The sequence below is a fragment of the Ochlerotatus camptorhynchus genome, unplaced genomic scaffold (assembly GCF_037179485.1).
Source record: "Ochlerotatus camptorhynchus isolate MF236.1 unplaced genomic scaffold, CSIRO-AGI_Acam_v1.1 ptg000586l, whole genome shotgun sequence".
Classification (NCBI taxonomy): domain Eukaryota; kingdom Metazoa; phylum Arthropoda; class Insecta; order Diptera; family Culicidae; genus Ochlerotatus; species Ochlerotatus camptorhynchus.
In genome coordinates this window covers 311,508-328,507 of record NW_027041066.1, presented here as the reverse complement: position 1 = coordinate 328,507, position 17,000 = coordinate 311,508, and the positions used below count along the sequence as shown (strand labels likewise).

Below are 17,000 nucleotides of genomic sequence, written 5' to 3'. Positions count from 1 at the left end.
TATTGGGACAAACATAAACTTGGTTAAAATATATAAAAATGTGTGAGTGTAACGTAGCTATTACACAGCAAAAAAATAATTTTAATTTCACATAAAAGTGTATGCACTTCAATCGTATCGAAAATATGGTGTAATATTACTTGCCAAAAAGGACAAAAATATAATTAATACAGTTCATGAACTGAAATTACGCTGCTTTCACTGCATTTATGTATTTTTGTGGCCATAACAATTACATGAGATTTTCGACGTGATTGAAGTGCATCATCTTAAATGTAATATTAAAATTTATTTTTTGCTGTGTAGGAGCACACTTGGATATGATCACAATGTTCTGTGTATGTATGGCTAAAGATCGCGTGTAACTCTCGTCTATCCACATAAAAGTGTTTACATACTTTTGTTTGCCTGTGGACATTTTTAAAAATTTATTTTTACTACTATTTATGACACTTAACTTTCCAGGACTATTTAAGGTTACTGGTTAATGATATCTAGACTTTAACGGCGTGGTGTAGTGGTAAGTGTGATTTATCTCATCCCAGCAGGCCTGGGTTCAATCCCAGTCGGTGCCGCCGGGATTTACTGACGTATAACATCTCTGATCACGCCTTCGATCGACGGAAAACAAACCAAAGGAAAAAAAAATATTCCAGTAATTCAAGAATCATATTCTAGTCATCATTTTCTGTATATTTCTCCTAGGCTCAAATATCAACAGGAAAAACGTACACCAAATAGAGTATTCAGTTTGCTCTCACTGATAGCAGAATTAGTTTTCAATGTGATGTCACAGATTGCTCTCAATTTTGAATTTTTAACAGTTAAAACGACCAAAACCAACCTGAGTAAACATTAATAAGTCTAAATTCTTCATTCTTGGTGATTTTCATGCAAACCACTACTGATGGAATAATGTTCAATACAATTCCAATGATAATATACTATTTGATAATTGGTCAACAAAAAACTCATAAAACTATTCAATATCCAAACAGCCCAACATGCTTTGCTTCATCAATAAATCCCACAACTATTAATTTAGCTTGAGCTTGATTGACCGCCCACAGTTGCTACTCTGTTACTGCCAGATCAGCTGTAATTACACAGAGAACCAATAGACGATGCTTGGGACTAGCAATCATCCTCAATGTGTAAAAACTGGTGATCTTAAATTAGGCAATACCAGCGCCGGCCGCGCCCGAACACAGGTCAAGAAAGGAATGGGAAGGATTGTGTTGACATGACACTCGCTTTGATGGAAGCCGAGAACATCTCTGCACTTCCACGAGGAATCACTGGGATGTTGGATAAGAGGGTTGGGTTTGCAGCAGGGTTCGTTTTGGTAAACGATAAGCTGAATTGATGTCTTAACGATCATATAACGCGAAGGAGCTTGGGACTAAACCCACGGTCTTCTGCTCAGTAAGCAAAAACGTTTGCCACTAGGCAGACGAGCACCTTTTTAATCACCGAGTTGCTGAGTTGCCCTCATATTACATAATACCGTTGCTTAAATTTGTGTATCCATTCAAACCCGGAACCAACGACAACAACGAGTTTCGCAAAATACACGATACACAAGCGATTTTACCATAAATCTCTTTGATATGTAAGGACCTGGGACCGCGTTTTTCTGCTCAGTAAGCAGGCCACTGTAACCGACGATCTTTCAAATCCGAAAACTAAAAACTACGAAAAAGTACTTAGGCCTTCATTAAGTTCCACTTTCACGCAACGTTCAATGACAGGGTCCTATCCAGGATTACATCTGAAAAATCCAAATCTGACCAACGCCCACCTAAACCTGTTCTAATCCACCTGAAATGACTAACGAATGGAAGACTTTGACTACCCAGCCATGCAATAGTCTCATTCCGTGCCTTATGGCAACTTGATGATTCTATTGCGCTCATCTTCTGGCACCACCCAGGGGAGACTTGGTCCTGTACCCAATGCTTAACTTATCTCCATTCCATTCAGCTACTCGCAATTTCTTGTGATATAGTGGGCGGAATATTATTATATGAGACAATTCAATGCAGACGTCTTTCCAAATTTGGCAGATCGACAGGTAATCGGTGAGTTACCACGATAGTTGCTTTTCAACAACTCGACAACGTCCCATCGTCAACGCCTGCTATGAGAATTTCCCATTACAGACGCCAACGAAATGACGTCATCGAGCTATCGATCAACTACCCTGGTTATCGCCTGGTACCTTATAGCACGATGCTAGGAGGCGAACCGGAAGAATCGATGAGCTACCTCTCCCCTAAATCCCACAACTAGGGGAATTTACGTATTCTCGGCAATCTAAGCAGCTTCCGCACTTCTATTAGCATTTCCTCAGTGTCACGCACACATATGACGTGTTTGTTTGTTTAAATTTATCTGCTGCTAGCTACTCTATCCATTTCAATCGACAGAACTGTCCAAAACGGTTTGAAAACGTTTTTAAGGCGCTCCAAACTTCTCAGGTGAGTGTGACTATTGTCGGCAGCTTCTTTTACTTCGGCAACCTTTCCATTTAAACTGTGGATTAACCAGTTGTTCTATTATCGGCAACTCGAAATCAGCCGTATTTTCATGTGCTTATGTTTCATTTGAAGAAACACCTGACATAACAGGTTTTATCAGTCGTGAAAATGTATTAGGATTGAACCTGAAAGGCTAAGGAATCGTTTAAATGCATTCAGCGAAGTGTTTTAGTGAGAAAATACAGCGAAATTAACGTTTAAATTGTGGTTGCCGAAAACAGTCGATGGCTGCCGAATTTACCCTATTAATTTAGATTTTTAACTGATTCATGTCAACTTTGTAACCATGACTTCGATTCTGATCACCTTCCAGTAAATGTCTAACCCCAACAGAGCAATGACAATAGCTGATTGCGATCAATATCGAACATTTATGAAATATCACTTCTATTTTTCTTTTCAAACCAAAAATGATAATAATTGTGCTCTTGAATCTCTTCTTCAGTCGAGAAACAGCTAGGAATGTCTCAGTACCAAAATGCATCGTTAAATTCTATTAAATTAAAAAAGACGACGATTTTCAGCTCTTGATCACTAGCAAATCAATCTACGAAAAATCTTCTTTCATTTCTCGCATCTGCTTGCATCGTGCGTCATCTTTTTACTGGAAATCTCAAGAATTGTCATCAATCTTCTTTCTATCTACTCAGCGTGCGCGCAGCTAACAACACCAAAACAAAATGTTTGCTGCATCTTAGATAGAATCGCCCCCCTCGTTATGCAGGCAGACTTCAAACTCACTGGAGGTTTTAAAACACTCTTGTCCTGCGAATTTAGCCAGCCATCACCTCGAGTGAGTTGCGGCAGGAATATGGGAGAAGTAAACAAAAACTCCTCGAGAGAGAGGGAGAGTGAACTTCAGCGAGAGGATGATTTGACGTGAGGTATGCTTTTCGAGACTCCGGATGACTTTTTTGTTCGACGCAAGAAGCTCAGAGTTCACCCAGAGTGAGAGTAAAACGCTGTCCAGACTGGAGAGTTATAACATGTTATAACGGTTGTCAAATAATTGCAACACAGAAACCACCATCAAAATAGCGCTATAACATGTTATAACTCTGTAGTCTGAACGTACTATAAGAGCGTGTGATAGAAAACATGAACATGAATGGCAGCAAACGTCACTTTTATTTTATCCCCCTTCGGTCACAAGCTCTGAAGCTCAGTGGAATGATTTGCCAGTAGGCATTCTACTCCTCAGAAAAATGCTACGCTCGGCTCATTTCAAACTCGCGAGTGAGGCTCCATCAAGCCTGTCGTTATGCACGAAACTTGTTGTCAGGTGCAGTTTTTTCGCGACATCCCGAACGGAATAGTTGGGTTTGCGTTTGAAGGCAGTAACCACTTGCTTGTGTTCTTCTACGCAGTACGGAACACTTTTTCACTTGCTTCCGATCGACAGTTAAACGTTCTCCGAAACGTTTTATGACACGAGAAACAGTAGATTGTTTGATTCCCAACATCTTTCCGATGGCTCGGTGCGAAAGATGTGGGTTGTTGAGGTGAGTGTGTAAAATTTTTTCGCACACGCTTTGTTGCTTCGACTCCATTTTCAAAACTACTAGAAATTTTACAATGAAACTCACGCAGGGTAAACAATACACGATAAGGATATCTCACCCAAAATTTCATTAAAATTAACGCAAAGAGAATAATGGTGCAGCTTTTTTAAAGTGATGCAATTTAACTGTGGACACATTCGACAGTGTTTTGCGTGATGGTTAGATTACCAAATTGAAAAAAAGTTTGATTTTCCATTCTTGGGGAAATGGCTCTAATGTTGGCCTATGGATCTTAGATTGGGCACACAGTAAAAATCTGCTATTTATCAATTGTATCTAGATGATCTCGTCATTAGGACGGTACTAATGGATATTTTTGATCGCTTTTGAAAATTTAGTCAATTGCTGAATTTATGTATTGGCCCAGTTTAGGGCCATTTAGGCCGACATTAGATCCATTTCCCCTATCTTAGATCCATAGGCCAACATTAGAGCCATTTCCCCTATATAACATGTTTGAATCCTTTTATAAACCGGAAATCTAAACTCTGCCTGAAGAATAAGCTTCTAATATTTATACAAGTTTAAACCGGATATGTTTAACGCTATACCGATATGATCTATATATGTCGCACTAAATACCAGGAAAAAAAGCATTTCAAAAAATTCAGATCAAAGTTCCGAAGTTGATTTTGACAGTTTATCGACGTAAACAGAATTTTGAATGTTGAGGCTTTAGAACAAGTGTCCAACAAAATAATTTATAATTTCAGGAAATGCTCATTCTCATGCTATTTAAAATATTCCATTTGACAGGACTCTTTTGATTAAAAAAAAACAACAAGGGACAGCCCAATCGGGTTGTACGCAATGATGACTTGGGACTACGTGGTATGATATAATAAATATTTTTGTTAACTGCAGCAGGAGCTTGTGTTTTAGGTAGGAATAGGAATTTTAGCGGGGTTCTCTCTGTTTGTACTCTTTAGTATGACTATGGTTGCCCTGAAAAGAACCTTTTGATATGAATTTTAGTTGGGACATGTTCAGAAAATTAACTCTTTTGAAAATGTTGCTGGCCCTGAAAAAGGCCGATGGTAGTACAGACTTTGGAAGATGATGATGACGTGTAGGCAGCTGCGTATTCAGTGACGGCAGCACGGATCACATTTTCTCGGCACACCTCGGGTTTCCTCGTACATCAGACCGGAGATAAGCTTGACACCACCACGTCGAGCCAGACGACGAATGGCAGGCCCTGGATGTTATCACACGATGACACTTGGCGACTCCTTTACCAAATCCTTTGCCACGACCAGTCATCCCTCCTGGTTGTTTACCGTTGAACGGGTGAATCGCAACTATTGGCTATACACAGTAACCAAAGAGAAGTGAGAAAATATGGTACCGGCAGAGCTGGTTGTCTATATAACAGGTAGCTAACTGCGCGTTCGCATTAGAGGGATGAATGACCTTAAAGGTTAAAATCCCTCAAAAATAAATAAACAACAACAACGTTCGCAACGTCCGTTCAACGGTAAACAACCAGGAGGCATGACTGGTCGTGGCAAGGGTGGCAAAGGATTTGTTAAAGGAGTCGGCATGTACGAGGAAACCCGAGATGTGCCGAGAAAATGTGATCCGTGATGCCGTCACTGAACACGCAGAGCAGACAGTCCCGGCCATGGATGTCGTCTACGCATCATTATCACCAACAACCAAGTAACAAAACGGCCCTTTTCAGGGCCACCACGTTCATTTAAGAAAAGAGTTAGAGTAGAATTTTTAAAGAACTACAAAAATAGTTTTCACTATTAAGTTAAATCTATTTTTTCTCATTGATGGCGCTGTTCCATTGATAGTAAGTTCGAAATTTGGAAAAGTGGTTGGAACGCTTTGGATGCATATTATGGTCAAAATAAGTCAAAATAAATCATTCATTATCGTTCAGTTTTTTCCTAGAAATTTTTGATAAATAGTATTTTCTTGCAGAATATGTTAAAAGGGAGGGAATTTTTATGTATTTTTTATGCAGAATATGCAAAATGGGAGGGACTTCAAATGTTAATCCTCCCTCGCCCACCAACTGTTACAGAAAGTCATCAAAATACATGGAATGTTGAGATATTGAGATCGTGAGAGTGAATTTTCTCTTTCAAATTTGATTTTTTTTTCTCAGAGGATTGGTAGTAAAGTTAAAAAATGTATGGGAAAAAAACCTTTTTTATTTAATTCTAGCTTATTTAACAAAAATTTCCAGGAAAAAACTGAACGACCAAGTCCATAAACGATTTCTTTAGGTTGTCGTCAACTTTTTTTTGTGAAAGCTATGTGAAATTCATTTATTACATATGTGATATATTTTTTGAGTGTATCCCCTGTTTCCAAGTTTGGTTACAAGATTACAACTCTGGAGAGAATTTTGTGTGGTCGTTGGAAGCGTGTGGTTCTGAATATGGCGATGAGTGTGCAAAATATTACGCAATTCCATCCTCCCTATTCGCACGCGCCCGAGGATCGGAGGAGGCGAATGCCACTTCGACTTGTTTCATCTACTTACTACTCTCTGACGACTGTGCTGGGGAAGCAGCATATGCATGTAGGTAATTGGTGGATTTGTTAGTTAATTCGACACTTTTGGACAATGCTAGACATTTACCAGTTTTTCAATAGTTTCTTGTTGAAAATCAACATTCGGAAGCATTGTTATCGATGCGTAGTCATATTTCTGATCGATTGATGATAAAATTATTGCAATTGTACCAGGGGCAGTTGAGTTATTAACGTTCAAAATCTTTCATAATTTGTTTCATGTTTCATTTTCGGTTTTCACAAAGTGCACCCCCATATAGAAATCACAGACGTAGTCCTACGTAAAAAAAAAGTTTAGATTTCTGTAAAAGGGGCGCCGGTGGTGTAGTGGTAAGCGTGATTACTTCTCACCCCAGCAGGCCTGGGTTCAATCCCAGTTGGCGCCGCCTGGTGTTCTGAGGCATAACATCTCTGATCACGCCTTCCTTCGGGGAAGTAAAGCCGTTGGTCCCCGGTTTACGAGTTGATGGGTCGATAGGTAAGGTCCAGGTGTGGGAGCCGCCTTCCTGGCGTCGGTAGCATTGCTGCTCAGCAGGGAAAACAAGATCGACGGAAAACAAATCCAAGGAAAAAAGATTTCTGTAAAAATATACAATATTTATTCACTCAGTATCATCATTCAGCCATTTTCATCTTGTAACGTGGCAATGTTCCAAACGAAATAGCCAATCAGTCATAATGTGAAGACATAAATGCAAGTTTGGTGAAGTCATTAAATATGCTTGTCAACCACAATGAGTCAAATGTGAGTCTACCGTTGAGAAAAATCAATTCACAAAATGTAGAATCTACAGATGGGGCCTTACGTATGTTACGTAATGTGAAATCGCCCTTGAAAAAAACCAAACTCTCTGGCTTTAAAACTAGTTTTGTCAATGCCTTAGTTCAAATTCGAACGTGTTGGATCTTTCAGGTAGATATAAAAATTAACATATTTTTCAGCATCCAACTAATTTCGAATTTATTTCTTCTATTTTGCAGGTGAGCTATCGACCTTTGATGGAGGGCATCAACTAACCCGGATGAGAAACCGTCATGAATTGATTTTTGTAGGTTCAGCCATTTATGGTTTACAGAATTTAAAGGAAGGCCATTTACCCTAACATTGAAAGTGGTTGAAACTTGTTTTAATTTGCGGATGATGCAATAGGATGGTAAGGTTTAAAATTAACATTCACTAATCCAGTCATGACCAAAGTGCACCCGCATGTTTAATGAACATGTTTACCATGATAATTTCCGTGTTGATAACGACTTAAGTTTTCATTCCATAAACTGTATTTTATTTCTGCATACCTTCCTTCTCTTTTCTCTTAACGCATTTAAAATTGAAAAAATGGCACAGATTTAAAACTATACTCATATTTTTATCGTTATGAAATTAATAGTGATAGGATAATTTTTTTAATTTTTTCATACAAGTCTAAACTATACATTTTTATATTTGTTTTCAGTGATGGCATAGTAATTTGCAATTTTTTTTTGTTCTCATACGCTCTCAATATCACGCTTTATATTGATTTTGCAAGCTGCATTCATACTACGGGGGTGTTAATCACATGTGAAATTGCAGCTAAAGCAAGCACCACACGGGAAAAAAAAACATTGTCAATACTCAATAGTGCTGACAATCATATTGATGCAAATATAGTCGAACAAAATATTAATGAAGATATCACGCAAAATCAATTGCATCAAATTCATGTTGCAATATTTCCCCTCATTTCCCCTTCTCTTTGACTACAGCCTAGCCTCGGCAACTTTTGTCTGTTCTTTGGCAACTTTTGTCAAGGTTTCTGTGATTTGACTCGGAATATTCCATCGAATACAACAACGTTAGTAAGGAGCGACCCTGTATTGAAGACACATGTTTTATTTAATTACTTTATTTATGAGATTTTAAGCCGTAGGCTAGTTCATCTTAGGAGAGGTAGGGATTTTGATCTAATTTCCGTTCAACTAAGCACAAGACACACATAACCTGTCTTTTTCGAACGGATATGATCCCAAACTTTGAGCGATTATACTATTCATGGCTTCCAACTTTATTTACCTTTCTAAATTTAACACTTCAGTACCAACATTTCAAAACTGCGAAACTGACAAATATAAACAAACTGAGTTTTTTTTTATAGAAATGGACAGCAAGTGATCCAATACTATGTCCAATGATCATGAAATGTGTTCATCAATCGTCGCAAACGGAAAACCAGGTGCTGCAAAATTGACAGTTTATCAAACAAAAGGTAAAAAACGAAAGGGCGTAATCAAAATTGATGAATATAAAGGGCAAAATCTAATTTTGATGATTTTTGACATTAAAAACACAAAATAAAAAACTAAACTTCTATGAACTGATTAACAAGGGTTAACTCAAACTAAAGTGTGTAAATAATAGAGCTGCACTGCTTACTGATTTAAAATAAATCCGTTTTTTCGCTTCGAATACTTTGACAGCGTTTTTCACAGCTTGACATCATTGTTAGTTTCGCCCTTTTGAAATGTTGATGCCGACTTCTTGATTCCAAATTCATTCTATGAGTTTCAAGAGTGGACGTCTGTCAAAATTTGTTCCAATCGAACCGTCAAAATGCACCGCTTTGCTCGGTTGGAACAGCTTTTTTCAGTTTTGTGGTGACAGTCGTCCATACTTTAACTAGAAGGCTTTAATTGAAACGCCATCGGTTTTTCTAGGTTTTTCTTTGTTCTACGAATGTAGGCAGAAACAAGGATTTTCTAGGAGCGTTTCTTTTGTGTTGAGAACAATGGACGTGTTAATATTCATACAACGCGCTCGTAAAGGCTTTGTTTTGTAGCCTAATAGATACTGCATCGAAACAAATGTATTATTGATTCGTGCACGGTGAACTCATTGATTTTCTTGATTGTGATTAGGACGAAGTAGCACTCTACCCTAGAATAGTTTGCTATCTCTCGTTACTCTTCATCCACGAAGTTACTGCTGCCAGTAGTTATTCGAAGTTTCGGGTCGCGTTTGAGTGCAAAACAAAAAAACTTGAAACTCAAACTCACCACAGTTTGGTGAAAATCATAGCTGGTGAGTTTGATTAGCTTGATATTTGGAGCAATTGTTTTCTTGGTGATATTTGTCCACGAAAATCAAACATGATCACGGTGAGATTGAGTTCTGATTTTTTGATACTTTCTCAATGCTGTGTGTATTCATGATGTTCATAACTGAAATTCTTTTTTTTTTCTTGGAAATTTGCAAAGAGTATTAAATAAAACTAAATCAACAAACTATTAATTTAAAACAAAACTACTAATCTCACTGACAAATAGTATTGAGCTGAAGATTTTCTCACCTTCAATTTGACGGTAAAATAATGGATATCGCTTCTTTACAGCCGAAAATATTTGTAATTTAGTTAAAAAAAAATTTTTTAACTAAAATTTCATTTCTTAGCTGTAGATACCAAAAGTCTATCCTACTGAGATTTTTCAGACTATATTTTAGGATTCAGCGCACAATTTTGCATGGGAAATGACAATTAGCGTACAAAGTTCAAATATGCTGTAAACAGTGTTATGAGTTTGCGACAGGTTGCGATGCTACCACCCAAATAAACATTAAATTGACCGTTGCTTACTATTCGATGAAAAGTATGCGAGTGTTATGTCTGTTTGTATGTGCTTATAATATTAAAAAAAAATCACTGAAAGTGGTAAAGGTAGATAGATTTTGACTTTTTATCACCCATAAAATCAATGAAAATTTTAATGAAAGCTTTGTTTAAGAAATAGACGCCTTTTAAGATTTGATTCCCATACCTCGCAGTTCAAAATCATTACGATGGTTTTCAACATGGCCACGATAGGCCAAGTTTATAGGCCTATTGGCCTCTAAAAATTTGTATAATACCGATAAATCTATATATCTAGCAGATCTGCATCGTTTTCCAGTCGAGCGGGCTGATTATATTAAAAATACCTAACTAAAAGATATGCTCAATCATGTGACATGCACACGGCCGCTGAAACTAACTCAGCGAATAAATCTCTTTTACTCAGTTATATGGTATATTTGTATAAACCGAGATTACTTTGAGTAACCCCACTTTTCACCTTTTTTTCATATTTTAGCAATACACTCAGTAACTGAGTTGAATTCAACGGCCTTGGAATCCGTGCTTTAGCTGTCCAATTATTCTTACACAGATAGCGCTGCTATGCCATGCTAAGCTTTTAGGCTTTTGCTTTTCATTTCGCTTCGAAAGCTATTCAACGAAGTAGTGGTGAAAAGAACTACGATGTAATCAATAAATATGTGTATGCGTGCATTTAATGGTACAAGGAGGAGCACTGTCAGGCGTTTTTTAGCCAATGATTTATGCTGGAAAAAGTATTTATCTAAAAAACAAATTTAATCGTTTTTTTGCATATTTTATCTCTTTATTTTTTAGCTAACATTGCAGTTCTCTGTTTGTTGCTTTGTTATCCTAAATTAAAATTTATGTATTAATTTTTTTTAATTAGCAGTTCATTAAAAAAAAATTGTTTATTTGACGGAAATATGCAATCACTATATCTATTATGCTACCGGGTGGCCATAAAACGGTAATTTCACTCTGTAATATAGCTCCTAGTTGTAGAACTATGATGATATATTGCTTGCCTGTTTTGTTGCAATATACACAGCTAAGGACATAGTTTGATCGGAAACGAGAAAAAACATAACAATAAAAAAATGTCATCAACACACGTGTATTCGGCGCTACTTCGTGAAGCAGCTTTCCAACAATTAGGTCTTTTTCAACTAACGGCCCAAGTGAGCTAAATTACAAAGGCAGTTCGTCATTTAAAAAAGGGAAGAAGATTATATCATCATTGCTAGCCATTGCTGACAAAGCGTTATCATTTCGCTCGTTGATCGCTTGTCATTTTGACATTTTGAGATATTTTTGATTCCTTGATCTACACATAAAAATACATTTCATATTTTATTCAGGCCATAGCACCAACAGTTTGAGTACTTGTGCTAAAACTGGCACACTTACCCTACTTCATCAACCTGAAGTGTTTAAAAATGTCCAGCGAACATTACTGAAACCTTAGATCAGCTGAAGATCTTTTGAATACTTCCTGATTAACTTGTCGTCTAGGAAGGAAATCTGAGATACGACATATGAATTTTCGGACAATTGATCTACCTGTAGCCTTGGAATTTAACCGCCTTGAAATTACTACTACTACTATTTACCTGAGAATCCGTGAATATCAAATTTCGTTAAATTAAAACAAGGTTCCTTTACTTCTACAAAGTTTCATGAATTTATGAACATAAACTTCAATCCTATCCGAAATTTCGTTAGCTTCTATAAAGTTTCCCGATTCATCAAGCTTCTCGAATTTCTGGTAAGTTTTGTTAACTTCTACTAAGCTTAATGAACTTCTACTATTTATCCCTGGTTTATACAAAGTCTCCTAATTCTTTAGGAATTCCAGTGAATTTATACCAAGTTTGCTATACTTGAACGAATTTCCTATACCTTAAACAATGTTTCCTAAACATCTACAAAATTTACTGAAATTTTGGAAAATTTCCTCAATTAATTGTTTTGCAAAATTCTCTGAAATTTATCGCTGCGCTTTGACGATCTGCGTCGATAGGTTCAGACAGTTTATCGCCTATCCACAGGCCCATCCGATGATGAAAAGCTTCAGTTGTGTAATTGAAGTAAAAAAAAATGCTTAGAATTCGTGGAAGAACACGGGATCCAAGATGCAGGAAACTTTTCGATCGAAGAACTCGCTCAGGAGTAATTCCGCCAAAATCCCAGGAGAATCGATTTCACCTAGTTGCACTTTTGCTGCAAACGCTACCTGGTATAGCATTTTCTTTCTGGCGGTGACTTTCGTCCAATGATTTCGGATGACTCGAAATAGAACTCAAGGTTTTGACTAATAATTGAAACGCTGTTCCACCTACATTTATAACAAATTATATTTTGTCCCTTTTCTATTTTCCTCCCTAATCTATCCTACACTACTAAGGTCATTGGTCATCAATCATGACCGATATTTGCTTTAAGTTCTAAAGGGCTGTTCATAAACCACGTAGATACTTTGATTGATTTATATTATTTAGGTGATTTTCAGCCGTAGGCTGGGCCATCTTCGACACTAGCGGAAGGGGGTGGGGGTGTTTGGCAATTGTCCACGTTCCATAAATGTTTTCAAAAATATGTTTAGATGATTGTAATACACAGGGAGAGTAAGGGGGATCTAAAACCTCTTTAAAACGGTCTACGTAGATTATGAACAGCCCCTAAGTGCATGAAGATGACGCAGCTGTGGGTGTAATTAAACTACCTCACGTTACTAAGCGCGTCGGTCTTCAATCATGACCGTTAAATACTTTTAGTCCTGCATCCTGATGATGCAGCTACGTGTGTAACTGTGTGTGTAAGTTTTTCCTACACCGGGTTACTGAAATGCGAGTTGGGTACACCATCGACGTAGCGGTTAAACTAAGTGCGTTGCATATACTCTTGCCTGGTGGTATCTTAAAATAAAATGAGAAACATCAAATGGAGGAAATAGATTTTAGGAGGGGTCTGGTCACCAGGCCACCAGGTTTCTAATGACCTCAATGAAAGTTTATGCTTTTGATTTTTATTTCTTTTTTCTAAATACATATATTTCTTTCCATTGATTTGTTTTCCGTCGATCTTGTTTTCCGTACTGAGTACCAATGCTTCTGATGCCAGGGACCTCCCACACCTGGACCCTACCTATCGACCCATCAACTCATGGACCGGGGACCAACGGCTTTACTATTTTTTCTAAATATATCATACGTATTTAGTCTTTTTCTTTCCCACATACATTTAATTAATATTATTATTTTATTAATTCACATGTACTTATTTGTTTACTTATTTTAATTTTATTTATTTATTTATTTATTTTAACCCCTTTTAATATTTTTTCCACTTTTTCATTGAAACTCTTTATTTGGTTTAAAATTAAATTGTTCCTGACTTTAGTTTTTTTTTTTTATTTGAGGATACGAGAGCCCTTGGATTGTTTTTCAAATAATGTTCTGTCTCGCGTTAATTTATAGTAAAAATGACTTGGAGAAGTTCTGATTTACGAAGTGAAGCCGACGGACGAGGAAGAACTATAGAGTTTTCAACACCCTCCCCCCTCCAAATTTGTACACTCAGGTATGCCATTCGGTTACCTATAGCTTGAAACGGATAATGTGATTGGAATCAAGTCGATAGGTTGTATCGTTGTCGAGAAATCGTTAAAAACGTACCGTGTGAATCGCGAAAAACCGTGTAAAAAAACCGCGTAAAAAAAAAAACGTATATTAGTGTAATTTATATATTTTATAAAGTAAAAATCGACAAAATTTAAATTCATATCAATATTATTATTATTACCATTTTCCAAAGGGAAAATTAATACTTTTTTGTCCAATGTTCAATATTTTAATTATTTCAGCATTCATTGTTTTTAAATCATTAATTTCGTCAAAATGTGGTTCTTCATTGAATTATCTTTTATGGTGTCTGGATTTTTTCGTCAATTAGTTTTATTTCTTTCGGAGCTTGTGGAAAAGCTATTTTTACATTTTCATATTTGAAATCAGATGATCCACTAGCAAAATGATGGAAGTAGCGTAAAATTCGACTTGGGCACCCATTGACTGTTTTTGGCAAGCAAAATTTAAACGTCAATTTTACTGTATATTCCCATCAAAACACTTTTCCAGTTTTTCTATTCACAAGATTCCTAAGTCATTGAGCTTCAATGTTATGTTAGATTTTCCTTTAAATGAAATATGCGCATCAAAAATTTCGGATGATTTCGAGTTGCCGCAGTTGAAATGGAGGAAAACGAGGCTGCCAACAATAGTCACACTCACCTGAGAAGTTTGGAGCATTGAAAAACGCTTTCAAACGGTTTTGGACAATTCTGTCGGTTGAAAGGGATAGAGCAAGAAGCAGTAGATAAATGTAAACAAACAAACGCGACATATTCCGTGACGCTGAAAAAATACTAACAGAAGCATGGATGCTGCATAGATTGACGAGAATACGTCAATTTCCCTACATATCTCCAGATTTGGTGAATCATGGCTTAATGAGTCTTAACATTCCAGCTCTGGGAAATTCTGAATTGGTTAATTTATTGTTAATTTATCATTTTTATTGAATTGACCCCTTCCCTCCCATGTAAGAACATATAAGCAAATTTGAAAGACTCTCTCTCCTAAATGCTTACGTTCAACGTCCTCTATAGAGCTTTGAGGCAGGCTGGATTACAAAACTCGTCGGAGATCCAGGGTAAGTGTTACACTTATTGCAGTTTTGAAGCTATGTTTGTTTTACACGAATAAACGTATAGAATACATACGATGATGTCGTTCTGAAAAGTTTTTTAAACTTGCATATTGTTTAATATTACAAACTCTGTTTCATTCTTATCACAAAATCTGATGTTTCTAAATGCTCGTATACATTCATCACTGTCAACCTTTCGTCGGTTTGTCATCAACATTAAGTATAACTTCTCAGTTGTAGTTTTTTTAATTGAAATTTTACTTTTCACCTCCAATCCTACCTAAGACAAATTAAATTTTACATAGAACTACTAACTTAATTAGTCAGTCATTGCAATTTGATACTTGTCTACAACATTCAACTATTGTACGCACATCTTCCAAGCAGATCATGAACACGGCTTTCATTGATATCTAATAGAGATTATTTACATCATAGCGTTTGTAGAGCGCTTACTGGTAACGAATTTCGTGTAACACGAGATGATTTTTTTTAGTTTCTAGTTAGGGAATGAATGAAATAGTACAAACAATTCGCGTTGAATTTTGGCGTGATGCTATTTAAAAAATGAGTTTTATGATTTTGAACTAAGTTACTTTTCCGCATTAATTTAGTCCTAGCTAACTGTTGTTTCGTTTGCGTACGAGTCGGTTGTAGTTGCATTCGATTCGGTTGTGGTTGCATTCGGTTCGGTTGTAGTGGTAACATTAGATAGCGAATCACGTTCCCGTTTCCCCCGTCGATTGTAGTAAGGTCTTTGCATCCAGAGTTCCTTGATTAAATCGGCACCCTTTTCACCGATCATGACGACCGGCGCATTGATGTTTCCACTAGTGATTCGTGGCATTATACTTGCATCAATAATACGCAATCCTTTAATTCCATGAACGCGTAGCTTGTTATCTACTACAGCATAGTCATCCTCTCGAGGACCCATTTTGGCTGTGCCTGACATATGGTAGATCGTCATGGTATACTGCCGTATAGCACAGTCCCAATATTCATCCGTGAACTCCGGTAGGTGCTTGCAGTTTGGCACTTGTTTGCTGTGAAATCTAGCTCCGAAACGTTTCATGGCTTGAGTTTCCCCGAATGCGATAGCAGCTTTCACTCCTTCACGAAGAACACCCACATCATCGGGATGCGTCAAATAGTTGTGGTAAAGCAGTGGGTAACGAAGCGGATTTTTGGATTGTAGTCGAATGAAACCTCTACTTTTAGGTCGCAACATCATCGGGAAAACGCCAAATACGTCTTGATTGTTGATTTCGCTGAACATGTACTCGTAGAATTCATCCTTCAGGCCGTGAGCTTTCTTGATCTGATCTCCTCCATCAGAAGGCGTTGAAGCACTGGTCAACATGAACTCTATATCTGGCCAGTCATCAGTTTGATTAGCGTATTTAGTATTGATAAAACCAACCGCTTCCAGACCAATACTGCTGGTTAAAGGTCCATCTTCCGTGACAGCGTACCGAATTGCGGAATTAAGATTTACCAAACGATTCATAATGACGGAGATTGGCTGATCAACACGGAACACTAGACCTCCCACTGCTATGTGATCTTGTAGATTCTGTCCAACCCCTGGTAGCTCGTGTATCACTGAGATTCCAACATGTTGCAAATTTTCTCTCGGTCCAATGCCCGAAAGCATCATAAGATGTGGCGTGCCGATAGCTCCAGCTGACAAAATCACCTCTCTCGTTGCATAAACCTCGTACTTCTTTCCATCGCGTACGAATTCCACTCCCAAAGCGCGCTTGTTATCCGAATCCATGATAACCTTGGTAACATGACAAAACAAACCGACATGCAAATTTTTACGATTCCTAATCGGTCTCAAAAAGGCTTTGGACATGCTACATCTTGTCCCTCGTCTCATTGTAAACTGGAAGAACGCAAAGCCGGTTTGCTGCTCACCATTCACGTCCACAATGTCGTAACCCATTTCTTCGCCAGCCTGAAGAAACGATACACCCAATGGAGTTAAATATGGTGGATCCTGTACTTGCATGAGACCACCTAAAAATTAAAAATCAAATATTGTC

At 37.4% G+C, this 17,000-nt stretch overlaps 1 protein-coding gene across 1 annotated transcript in view; it reads right to left on the bottom strand.

Moving 5' to 3' along the window:
• Nucleotides 1–15,089: 15,089 nt before the first annotated feature.
• Nucleotides 15,090–17,000, bottom strand: part of LOC135713822 (glucose dehydrogenase [FAD, quinone]-like) — a 40,847-nt gene continuing 38,936 nt past the window's right edge. The window contains exon 3 of the mRNA XM_065237057.1: nt 15,090–16,974. Within this exon, the coding sequence (XP_065093129.1) occupies nt 15,566–16,974 (1,409 nt within the window). The 3' untranslated portion in view covers nt 15,090–15,565. The remainder of the gene's footprint in view (nt 16,975–17,000) is intronic.